The sequence below is a fragment of the Mus pahari genome, chromosome 16, assembly GCF_900095145.1.
Source record: "Mus pahari chromosome 16, PAHARI_EIJ_v1.1, whole genome shotgun sequence".
NCBI classification, from domain to species: domain Eukaryota; kingdom Metazoa; phylum Chordata; class Mammalia; order Rodentia; family Muridae; genus Mus; species Mus pahari.
In genome coordinates this window covers 38,125,020-38,137,493 of record NC_034605.1, presented here as the reverse complement: position 1 = coordinate 38,137,493, position 12,474 = coordinate 38,125,020, and the positions used below count along the sequence as shown (strand labels likewise).

General features: G+C 42.1%; 1 protein-coding gene across 2 annotated transcripts in view; it reads left to right on the top strand.

The window, feature by feature from the left end:
- Window positions 1-11,772, top strand: part of LOC110333969 (enoyl-CoA delta isomerase 3, peroxisomal) — an 18,020-nt gene extending 6,248 nt beyond the window's left edge. Inside the window, exons 4-9 of one of the 2 annotated variants that reach the window (XM_029547496.1) lie at window positions 586-655; window positions 2,661-2,757; window positions 3,644-3,764; window positions 7,889-7,978; window positions 8,731-8,874; window positions 9,865-11,772. In XM_029547496.1, coding sequence (XP_029403356.1) covers window positions 586-655; window positions 2,661-2,757; window positions 3,644-3,764; window positions 7,889-7,978; window positions 8,731-8,874; window positions 9,865-10,026 — 684 coding nt within the window. In that variant the 3' untranslated portion in view covers window positions 10,027-11,772. The remainder of the gene's footprint in view (window positions 1-585; window positions 656-2,660; window positions 2,758-3,643; window positions 3,765-7,888; window positions 7,979-8,730; window positions 8,875-9,864) is intronic. The other variant, XM_021215779.2, reaches the window with a different exon arrangement.
- The last annotated feature ends 702 nt before the right edge of the window (window positions 11,773-12,474 follow it).

The following is a 12,474-nucleotide window of genomic DNA, read 5'->3' as shown; positions in this document are numbered from 1 at the left end:
TCTCTCTCTCTCTCTCTCTCTCTCTCTCTCTCTCTCTCTCTCCTCTCCCTCCCTCTCTCCCTCTCTTCCTCCCCCTCTCCCTCCCCCTTCCCCTCCCCCTTCCCTTATAGGTTCAGAGATTCAATCCAGTATCACCAAGGCAGGAATACAGCAGCATCCAGGCAGGCATGGTGCAGGAGGAGCTGAGAGTTCTACATCCTCATCTGAAGGCTACTAGCAGAATACTGGCTTGCAGGCAGCTAGGATGAGGGTCTTAAAGTCAACACCCACAGTGCTATGCCTGCTCCAAAAAAGGCTACACATACTCAAAGGCCACACTTTTTAATAGTGCCCTGGGCTGAGCATACACAAACCATCACAGTGGTTATTAGTACATCTACCACAGCACCTGTGCATTATGTGCACACTGGAGTTGTCAGGGGATCGGAAATCCTCTCATGAAGCCTTTGGTGTGGTATCAATACAATCTCTAAGACTGTTGATCACTGTATCAAGAGAAGACTTTCAAACTGATACAGTGGCTCCATCCGCTGGATGATGGATCTCATTTTCATTGTTCTTTCTTCTGCCTTTTCATTCATGTAGATGTATCTGGATATTATACGCGCACTTAAAAATGCCAGCACAGATAACTCGGTCATAACTGTTTTCACAGGTAAGACACTTATGCAGACTTACTCAATTTCTACTTTAGGGAGTCTCTTACTATGCAAGGAACTGACCAATATTGCTTGAAAGTCTTTTCCAGTATGCAGTGGTCTAATTTATAATGTACCATAATATCATGGATGTAAGACAAGTACTGTTAGATAATTATGATAAATCTTATTCCTCAACTTGACTGGCACAGTGAAGCTTATTGTAACTGTCACAAGGGTCAAGACAGAAAACAACTCAGCTGTCCAAAAATGGATGAATAGACAGCTTTTGTCTATCCATAGATTCTCCTAAATGATGAAAAGAAATCACAGCTTGATATATACAAACATATAGAGGAGTTTTTAAAACAAGGTTCAACAAAATTGTCAAAGTAAGAGTGGATGTTGTTTGGTTCAACTCATGTGAGCTCTATGGTACTGAACCGGTTATACTCTGTTGACAAAGTCTGAAAGTAACTTCTCTAAGGCAGCTGACATGGCAAGGCTAGGGGAAAAAAAAGGTCTGACATTCTGAGGTGTCAGTACAGTAGCCCCTGAACTGAATGTTTTTCTCTGTAGTTTCGCCTTGCAGAATTTCAGTTATATGTCATCACCCTTGGTCTAGAAATAAGTAGACGTTTCTAGACAATTAGCAGTATGTTTTCAATAAATCTTATATAGTATATTGTTTTTAAGTTTGTTGTTGTAAATATCTTACTCAACCTACGTACTGAACTTGGTCACAGGTATGTGTGTACAGTCTCCCTCAGCATCTTCTGGGATTTAGTTCCGTGACTCTCGTCAACAGAGGACTTTACACACACATGCTCCCTGTGTAAAATCATGTGGTATTTGCATGAAGGCTCACACACTCCGTCTACTTTAAGTTCACTCTGGGTGTCTTACAGTGCTTAATGCAGAGTGATGCTGTGTCAGAATCCATCACATTGTTTAGAAGTGAACAGTCAAGGAAAAAGTCTGTGAATATTCAGTACAGGTGTATTTGTTTGTCTTCGTTTTCTGTTGCTTGACCCCATAGATGTGAAACCTGAAAACAGAGAGAATCAATCAGATAGAAAAAAACACAATACATACTTTAAAGCCCAGTACCATCCTATGTCTCAGGGATTTATGGACCATCTTGGAATATTTCCCCAGAGGAAAGGGGGATCCACTGTGTCTTGTTTTGGCCTGGGATCACTCCAGTTTTTTACAATTATCAAAAGTATTTAATGGTGCTACGATAATAGCCTGAGCTGGAGTGTTTGCCTGTCATGTAAGAAGTCCTGGATTTGATCCCCAACTTGGGCATTGGTGACACAGGATCAACCAGTGGGGACAAGAAATCAGCAGCTAAGAGTCAGTCACCCTCAATGACATTGAGAATTGGAGGCCAACGTGGGCTTCTTGAGGCCCCTTCTCAAAATAAAACTTATTAAGAAGTATCCATTTCATAGTAGGCAACCTATCCTTTAATAAACACATACCTTCTGTGGCTCTTAACAGAGACAACAGTTCTTACTGTGGACAGCCCCACACAGTCTATGTACTCATCTTAAGTACAGCATCTCTCCCTGTACCCACTTCTTTCTCTGCTTCAGCCCTGGGGCCTCTTCTTTCAGTCTGCTGTGTACACCCCGGAGACCTCAGACACAGAACCTTGTTTGCACTGTTTCCTCTCTGCCAGCCTTGCCCGTCCTTCAGATCTCATTCCAGATGTCTCTGTTGTCCCTTCCTGAGTGAGCTCAGCCCTAAACCCTCCCCCTCCCCACAGGCCAGCCCTGTTCCATCTGCCCTGTTGTATGTAGTCATACAATCTCCATTCACTTGTGTTCTTTAACACCCACATCTTGCTAGTCCCTGGTGTGTTCATGAGACTCACCAGTGTGCTTCTAGTATGTGGCCCAGAGCCCTGCCCCAACAGATACACAATGGCTTCAGAATGTGTAGTAGCTAGGTGAAGGAATTGTTCCTTCCACTGATGGTGTGTGTTCCTGAAAGTGTTGATTGTACCATTCCCAGGGACTGGTGACTACTACAGCAGTGGGAATGACCTAAAAAACTTGATTAATGACGCTGGTGAAATACGGGACATAGCCATGTCTACTAAGCTACTGAGGTAAGAGTGACATTAGTCTGATTCCAAGGGGTTCATTCTTATTTTTTCCATTTTCCCATATGTGTTTATGGTGTACCTGTATGTATGCAGATTTTATATCTGTGAAAACCCAAGTGTATATGTATACGTATATAAGCATCAGGTCTTAGGTAAACAATCATCTTTTATTGCTTTTCCACTTTATTTATTGAGACATGTTCACACAATATCAACCTCACCCATACAGCTAGTCTTGCTCTAGGTTCCCATCTTCACCTTCTGAGCCCAGAAGGACAAGCAGGCCTCCACACCCACCCACACATCTCCTCAGCACCCCCTCCCCCAAGAGGGCTCACTTGTAACACATCAGTAATATGCCCACTCGTCTGTGCTGATGCACTCCATTGTGATTCCCCATCAGATTCCCTCTCCTCATCCTGCCCTCTCCAGTGGATTGACAGGGAAGGGTAAGATGAGAAAGGACAGAGGGAGTGCGAGTTCTCGTGCGTGGTGTGAACAGACAGTGCCTGTGAGTGGTGGTCAGACACCGGAAGTAGTCTTGGAAGCTGTTGAAGGAGGGCTGAGGCTTCAGCTTCCCAAGTTCTGCCGAGTCTCTCGGTCTCCCTGTGCTGGAATACGGGGTCATGCACTCGGTCACCCACCATGATCTCTGGGGTCACAGCTGGACCACGGTCCTGAACTCACTGCCCAGAAAAGAGTGTTGAGTTAGGCTCAGTTTGTAGGAGTCGTAGTCTGACCTTTCATTAGGCCCCATGTACAAGGCTCGTGGTTTAGTCTGGGAAGGTGATCCTTTGGCATGGTGTCAACTTTAATTTATATAATCCTTTCTATAGTTAGGTAGGGCTACTTGGAAATCTTTAATGCTTTCCCCTTTTCATTTCTGTAGGGACTTTGTAAACTGTTTTATTGACTTTCCGAAGCCTCTGGTTGCCGTAGTAAATGGCCCAGCTGTGGGAATCGCTGTCACCACCCTGGCACTATTTGATGCTGTCTATGCTTCGGACAGGGTAAGTCCACTCCCGGCTAATCAGGGAGCTCCCGTGGGTCTCCTTTATAGTGGCGAGAACTAAACAGATTATGGGAGTTAATGGTTATGCTGGTTAATTTTTGTCAACTTAACACAAACTAGAGTCACCTGGAAAGATTATGTTATATTAATTAATATTTTAATTTTTGTTCTTGACTAGAGTGTTTCTCTGTGATGACCGAAAGTAAAATATTTTGAACATAGGCCAAAGACAAAGAAAAAGGGTTTAAGTTTAAAAACTTGAGAGTAAGGTTTTGATCAGTAGTGGAGCATTTAACTAATGTGAGTAAGGCTCTGAGTTGTATCCTCAGCAACATCAGAGACAGAAAGGAAAGGAGGGAGGGAGGCAGGGAGGCAGGGAGGTGGGGAGCAAGGAAAGAAGAACCATTTTATTAGGTGATAGTGATATGACTGAGGAGGCATATAACATATACATAGGGCTAAAGGTGAGGATTATAGTCAATACTAGTGGACTATATCCAGGAAGTTTGCCAAATTAATAGATATATTATGGCTACCCATGGCTGGGGTATGGCAATGTGAGTTATCTGGTTCCACTAAAGTGACTGTTTGCTTATATGTCTCTCATAGTAGCATATTGTTTAACCTTAAATACATACTGTGAAATTTATTATTTTGGGGGGGAAAAGCACTCAGATGTAAACCAGTGCTAGCATTTGGTCTCCATCACTTAAATCTCACTGGTCCCTGACTGCTGAAACTAGACGCTCTTTCTGAGTTGTATTATTGTAGACACGGATGTGATGACAGTTGTCTTAGCACTTGAACCTAGAACACTGACCCTGAAATTATAGGCCAGTAGCTAAAGGTTCCTGGTTAACCACTGAAGAGACTCCCTGGGTTTTTATTGACTTTGTAAACAAACACTGTAGTGAACAAGTGGCTCACATTTAACCCTATTAAGGTACCCTTCACCATGCTGTCTGTCTGTGATGGATACTGGTCTTAAATACAACAAGGGGCTAAAAATGCTAGTAGCTTTTCTACCACCAAAGGCAGCTTTTCTATGTGAGTTTTAAATTTGTTCAAATAAATGTTTGCATGCTCACAGTGTGAAAGTACTCAGTTAATTCACATTATACTTATACACATTTTATACAATATACACACAGCAGGCTATGAGGTCATACTAGGTTTACAGATAGAGGAACCTGTTACAGGAAGGGTAAGGAACCATCCCAAAGCCTTTAACCAGTCTGTTGCTAGAGCCTCAGCCCTTAACTGCACCTACCATTCTATCTCTGCAAATAAGCATTGCAATAACTGCTGGTTGTCAAGTTTGTATGTACCTGTTTATGGCTCCTTAGTGACTGTTGATTCTTTTTTTTCTGAGTGTATTTTTGAAGTACATTTTCCTGACCAAGTTTTCTGGGGTGTAAAGAAAAGTGACATTAGTGAGAGTATCTTATGTTTTTATTTACATGCTACATATATATTATATTTTCTCACAAATATACATTAAAGTAAATACTATGTCTTATATTGGAAACTAAATCTAAGCATTTGTCTACTTATATCAGTGATTCCCTTTTAAAAATATTTCTTATTCATCAGTGTGTGTGTGTGTGTGTGTGTGTGTGTGTGTGTGTGTGTGTGTGTGTGAAGGCTTATACCTGTAATCCCAGCTCTTTGTAAGATGAGGCAGGAAGATTGTCATGAGTTTGAGGCCAGCCCTTTCTGGCTGTAGAGTAAGATCCTGTCTCACAAAAAAAAAGTTTCCATAAGTATAGAAAAATTGAACATGCTTATCATCTCTTATCATCTCAGTCACAATATTGAAACTGATTGTGGCATCCGAAGAAGGCAGGAGACCTCTAGGGCAAAACTGAGACAGATGGAAGATTGAGAAAACAATTGTTCAATTCACCAACAAAAGCTGGTCATTTCAAAATATTATTAAAGTATAAAGCGATAGATCAAGAGTCCAGTGTAAAAATGGGCAGTGAGGAGAAATAGCACACAAGGAATGAGACAGCATGGCTCTTTAAAACATGAGAGTATCCAAAATAGCCTGCTTCTCTAAGGAGCGGGTAAGACAGCTCATCAAGCAAAGGCCAATGTGTTACCTCGGGGGGATGGCCCTGGTTTAAAGCCTGGGACCCACATGGTGAGGGGAGAGAACCAACTCTGTCTTCTGACCTTCTGAGCTTCACACACACACACACACACACACACACACACACACACACACACACACAGAGTGGGAGAGAGAGAGAGAGAAGGAGAGAGAATAGACACATAGATGATAGGTAGGTAGATGTAATGAGTTTGAACTGGATGTAGATGCTGATGCTGTCTATAATGGTACATGGGAGCATTCCTAGTGCTTAGGAAGTAGAGAGGACAGAGGGTCAGGAGTTGGTTATCTTTGGCCACATAGCAAGTTCAAGTCCACTCTACATGAGACACTCTTCTATACCCTTTACCTCTACATCTCCCCAGAAAGAAAAAAAAAGCCAGTGAGGTATGACAGCTTTTGTCTGTATTTCCAGTACTCTTCTGGGACACTGAGACAAAAGAACTGTTCTAAGACTGAGGCCAGCCTGGGCTGGACAGCAAGGCCCTTTATCCAAATATTATTTTTATTTAAAGGGAAATATAAGCCACAGACAGTAAAATAAAATTCTTTTCGTGATACTTACTTGTAACCTGTGTCTGTAAGGAATCCAAGAAAAAGAATGCAAATAATTTAATTTTAAAAATAGTGTAAAACATATTAGTATGTTTCACTAAAGATGCTATTCCCATGCTTTTTAAGGATACAAAATATTCTCAACATCATTAGTCATAATGATATCATATCAATATCATAAAGGTCATATAAACTGAAAATATGGGGCACCATCATGCACATAGTGATGTGAGCAAAGGCATGGACCCAGCAGGGCTCTTCTTCCTCAGTGTGGGTTGTCCACAACAGTCACTCTGGGGACGAGGTCAGCAACTTCTTTGAGGAAAGCACATACTTTTTTCACAACCAGTGATTCCACTCCAAGGTAGTTACCCATGAGAATTAAAAGTGTACAACCAGCAGGGCACCTGAACAGAGGCATTCACAACTACTTTTTTTGACTCAGTCGGAAAAAGATTTGTTTGTCGGCTTCATTGGGGTGTTATTGACAAGTGGTAATTGCACGTATTCTATCAAGCAAGTCTATGGCTCTTGGCTGACAATAGCCATAAAAGTGGAATCAGTGCATGTAGATCAAAAAATGACAACACAGCAATAGTGACAGCAACAACAAAGAGGCTACTAGCACCCAGCAGTGCATTGGTGACTCCCAAACCTAAGTGATGGGAGCAAGAGCAAAGGTCTGTTGGATACAGGATTCCATGAATGTAATGTTATAGAACAGGGCAAAATAGCCGGGATAGAGAGAAGATGGTGATGCATGTGGATGATAGAAAGAAAGGACAGATAGAAAGATAGAAAGGATAGAAAGATAGAACAGATAGATAGATAGATAGATAGATAGATAGATAGATAGATAGATAGATAGATAGATAGATAGATAGATAGGTAGATAGATAGATAGATAGACAGAAAGTTCCATAAGTGGACTTACCAGTTATAAGATAACGGAGTTGGCGATAGCTATATAGTTTTCTCTTTATAAAAATACATTGACAGAACACACATGAATTGTGTGTATGCAGAATAACACATAATATTAGTTTAAATATTTTCACCTGTTCACACTAGTGAACTATCACAGATAAGAGCATTGGCTGCTCCTCTAGAGGATCTGGGTTTAATTCTGAGCATTCACAAGGCACCTCACCACCATCTATCTGTAACTGATCTGATGCCTTCCTATGGCCTCCATGGTCACTGCATATATGTGGTGTCCTGAAGTACATGCAGGCAAAACGGTCATGCACATAAAATAAAAATAAAAGGAAGGATAAAGAAAGGGACAGTGAGACGGGCATAGTAATCCATTCCTGTTCATTCAAGCCCTTGAAAGGCTATATGGTAGGAATGGTGAGAGTCTAGGCTACTTGTGCACATCACACACATGAATTGTAAAGTTAAAATAATCACTCAAAAGATATTTCCTTTTCTTCCCCCACCCCAACTAGGCAACGTTTCATACTCCATTCAGCCAACTCAGCCAGATCCCAGAAGCATGCTCCACATACACATTTCCAAAGATGATGGGCCCAGCCAAGGTAACGTAGACAAAACTTAAAATGTAGTCTGCTGCCAAGGCAAACCTGTACTCTGTCTCCTTTCCCTTGGGCAAAGCTTTAAGTATGACGCCTTGTTCTATGACACGGAAGAACCAGGCTAAGGGGCAATCTGAGATAAGGGAAGGGTCGGGACACTGTCTATACTTGCTTATGCAGGAACAGTGTCTGACAACGTGTGACCTAGAGCTGGAGCACTGGTGGCAGCCCAGGACCTTGGAATGTGTTTACGTTTCTAAAAGACGAATTGCAGCTGTAAAGACGACACTTTCCCATCAGCCTCAATTTTTATATTTCTATAAAAACTGTAACAGAAGCCTGTATCTCTTCATTCACATGCTTAGAGCTCAACATGAGCACAACCAGTCAGACAAGGGACTTTTAATACTCCTAAACTAACCCTACGGCCATAATTTTTTTCACACCCCCATCCCACTCCACCTTGTTATCATTTACATTACAAACAGAAAACCATAGCTACTAGGGGTTCAGGTCATTTCTGCCCTGCGCTTCCCATTCTTGCTGCTCCCCTTCTGGTCCCTCAAGAAACAAAAACAGTTATGGTCTCAGCTGCTTGCAGACCCTCGCCCAGTGAGGCCATCAGCTTCCCCGTTCCTGTGAAAGACAAGCCACCCCAGGAGCCATGAGTACTTCTGTGTCTCCAGAAACTGGGCTGTTCTGAAGTCAACCGAAGCCTTTATCACGCTAAGGCCACATCTTGCTTTGCATTGCAGGCAGCTGAGATGCTTCTCTTTGGGAAGAAGCTCACAGCAAGAGAGGCCTGGGCTCAAGGCCTTGTCACTGAAGTTTTCCCTGAGAGCACCTTTGAGACAGAAGTCTGGACCAGGCTGAAAACATATGCGAAGCTCCCGCCAAACGTTAGTATTTGGGTTTTCCCTTCAGGGACCATGGAAACCATTTCCAAAGGGGAAAATGTGCCTCAGGAGGGCACATCCTAAAGAGACATGACATATCTCTAGTTAGCTTAAAGCACATCTGGATTTGGAGTTGAAAATTACTATTATGTTGGGGATTTTATTTTATTTTTTTTGAAGAATTTACCAGATAGACATTTCATTTTTGTGTCACTAAGGCAAAGGGGAATGGCCCCAGGAGGATGCCAGTCGATACCTAGCTCTTTTACTTTGGAATTCGGGTAGGAGGTGGAGAGGTTGACTGTATTTAGGAGATCCTCTCTCTATAGCAGTTCTGTTTGTGTTAAGTAGCAGCTAATGGCTATTGTTCTTACATTTTTGCTGTTGAGTGTGTGATCCTGGAACCAGAAATTTTTATGTCCATATGAGGCTGTTTAGAAATGTACACTAACAGGCCTGCCTCACACTCACTGGAGTGATCTCTACTGGTTGGGAAGTGGTGTGCCTTATTACCTATCTCTCACAAAGATTTAATGGGATCAATTTATTAAGGCAGGGGAAGTCAATAGTAACATGTATCTTGAGAACTAGAGAGATGGCACAGCAGCCAAGAGCACCAGCAGCTATTCCAGAGAACCGTATTTAATTTCTAGCATGCACATCTGTAACTCCAGATCCATTACTCTTCTGGCCACTGTAGGCACCACATGCGCACAGGGCACAGACACATAAGCAGACAAAACACCCATACACACAAATTAACAATTTAAAAAGGTAGAATTCACCAGGAATAGACATGTACACCTTTAAGCCCAACACAACACAGAGAGGAAGGTGGATCCCTATGAGTTTGGGGCCAGCCTGGTCTACACAGTGTGTTCCAGACTGACCAAGGTCACATAGTGAGACCGTGCCTCAAAAACAGAAAGGTAGAGTGTACTATCATTCCTGTCTGAATAACTTTTAACATTATTGTTGGTCCTGTCTCATCAGGTCATGAGAGTTTCCAAAGAGTTAATCAGAAATCAGGAGAAACAAAAGCTCTATACCGTGAATGCCGAAGAGTGTGCCGCAATCCTGGAAAAGATGCCAAGAGAGGAGTACAAGAAGGCACTCAGGAACTTCCTGTCTGCAAAGGCAAAGGCTAAGCTATGAAGACCACCAGAGCGGGCATGCGCTGAGAGTCCCAGACTCCTCTGTGCCCTTGTCATTGCTAGCACAGCAGTTATGTAGAGAGTGCCTCAGTTATGACCAATAAAAACTCCCATGAAACAAGTCTTAAGAATGTATGCAGAATAGCTAGGATTGACCTGCCCCAGAGGGTGATAGACCTCTACAATGAAACCTTTACATCTCTGAACAAAGAAAGATAGAGAAAAACACTAGAAAATGGAAAGACAACCTAGAGGTCATGAATTGGTAAAGTTAATACTGTAAAAATGACTATTCTACCAAAACCCATCTATAGGTTCAATGATGTCCCACTCAAAATCTCCATTTACTTCAGAGAAATAGGTAAAAACTATTTTCTAAAATTCATATGGGTTCAGAAAAGACCCCAGTATAACCAAAATGAGCCTGTACCAAAAAAGCAGTGCCATCGAATATACCACAGAGCCAAAGTAGGAAAAGCAATATGGCTCTAGTGCAAAAAAAAATACGTGGTGACCAATAGAACAGAATCAAACATGAATACATGTAACTATAATCTCCCAACATTTTACAAACTCACCAAAAACATATACTGGAAAAAAGACAGCATCTTCAACAAAAGGAGCTGGAAAACCTGGATGACCAGTTGGAGAAGAATGAAGTTAGATCTGTACCTATCACCTTGAACGAAAACACCAAATGGACCAAAGACCTAAGTGTGGCTCCTCAACCTCTGAGACTGCTGGAAGAGACACAGGCAGTGCTAGAGATGAGAGGTATAGGGAAGGACTTTCTGAATAAGATCCCACTTGCCCAGGAACTACAGCCAATAAATTGATAAAAGGGACCTCATAAAACTATTTCAAGCCATGTGGAAATCAGTGTGGAGAACCCTCGAAAGGCTAAGAATCAGACTACCATATGTCTCCCCTTTACCACTCCTCAGCACATGCCCAGAGGACTCTGTATCCTAGTCCATGGATACTCAGCCATGTTCATTGCTGCCCTATTCACAGTGGCTAGGAGATAGAAACAACCTGTCCTAGTTACTTTTTCTATTGCTGTGAAGAGACCCCATGCCCAAGGCAGTGTATAAAAGAAAGCACTTAATAGGGAGCTTTCTTAGTGTTTCGGAGGATGAGTCCATGGTTACCATGATAGGAAGCATGGCAGCAGATAGACAGGCATTACGCTGTAGCAATAGCTATATCCTAGTCTATAAGTTAGAGAGGTGGGGCTGGTACTGAATCTGTGATGGGCTTCTCAAATCTTCCAACAAGGCCTCATCTCTTAATCCTCCCAAAACAGTTCCACCAAATGTGGACCGAGCATTCAAATATATGAGCCCTTGGGGATCATTCCCATTTAAACCACAAAACAATATAAATGTCCTTCAATTAGCAGCAGATGATTAAAATATGGCACGTACATACTATGGAATGCTGTTCGGCCACAAAGAAAAATGAAATCACGAACTTTGCAGGCAAAACCCAGACCTAGAGAGACAAACATCTCATGTTCTCTCTAATCTGGTTCCTAGCTTCAAGTTTTCAGATGTGAGTATATAACCTGGAGTAACTGTAGAAACCAGGAAAGTAAAAGGGGAACATTGGGGACCCAGTAGGAGCATATAGGGTACACATGATTTGACTGGAGAAATAGAAAATGAAGGGCTCTAATTAGGGAGGGGTGGAGGACAAATGGCAAGAAAGGAGGGTAAAATAACAGTAAGGATGTCTGAAATGTCATAAGGAATTATAATAATATGCCATTAACATTTTTTACATGTGGTTGCTCTTCATTATCCCCAAAAGTGGAAAGGTGAGTTCCTAAAGACACCATGCACTTCAAACACAGGACTCAGAAGACACAAGCTGCATATGACCAGAAAGTTGCCTCCCTGATGACCAACTTTCACGGTACCAGAAAGTGCCATGAAAGCTTCTAAGGAGAAGGAAGCAAACATGATTTCTACTTAGCTGTGGATGCCTATGAGCCATAACAATGACTAGCCTTGCACAATAACACCAGGAGTGCAATAGTTGTCCACATTCCTAGGCAGTAATTAACAGCTCTCTAATTAGACTGAGGACCCATTTAACAAGAGAAAAAAACATGACAGGTACTAGGAACCTAGTATCTACCTGGGGCTAGTGAAGTCATGGAATCTTAGAGGTGAACCTACAATTGACAGCTAAGTGTCACTCCTAAGTACATTCTGAATATTTACCCTTATATGCACAGATAATTGTAGTTCTCACACATCATCAAAGAAATGTTCCCTTTGCAACAAACAGACACCTTCACAGAAAACCACAATTGCTCAAAATGCAGAGAACAAGAGGCCAGATGATACCCATACTAAGTCCCTATTGCGGACTTCCACAAAACAATTCCCATATCGAAAGCTCATTGCAGAAGAGGGCGTGGAAAGATTGTAAAAAGCAGAGG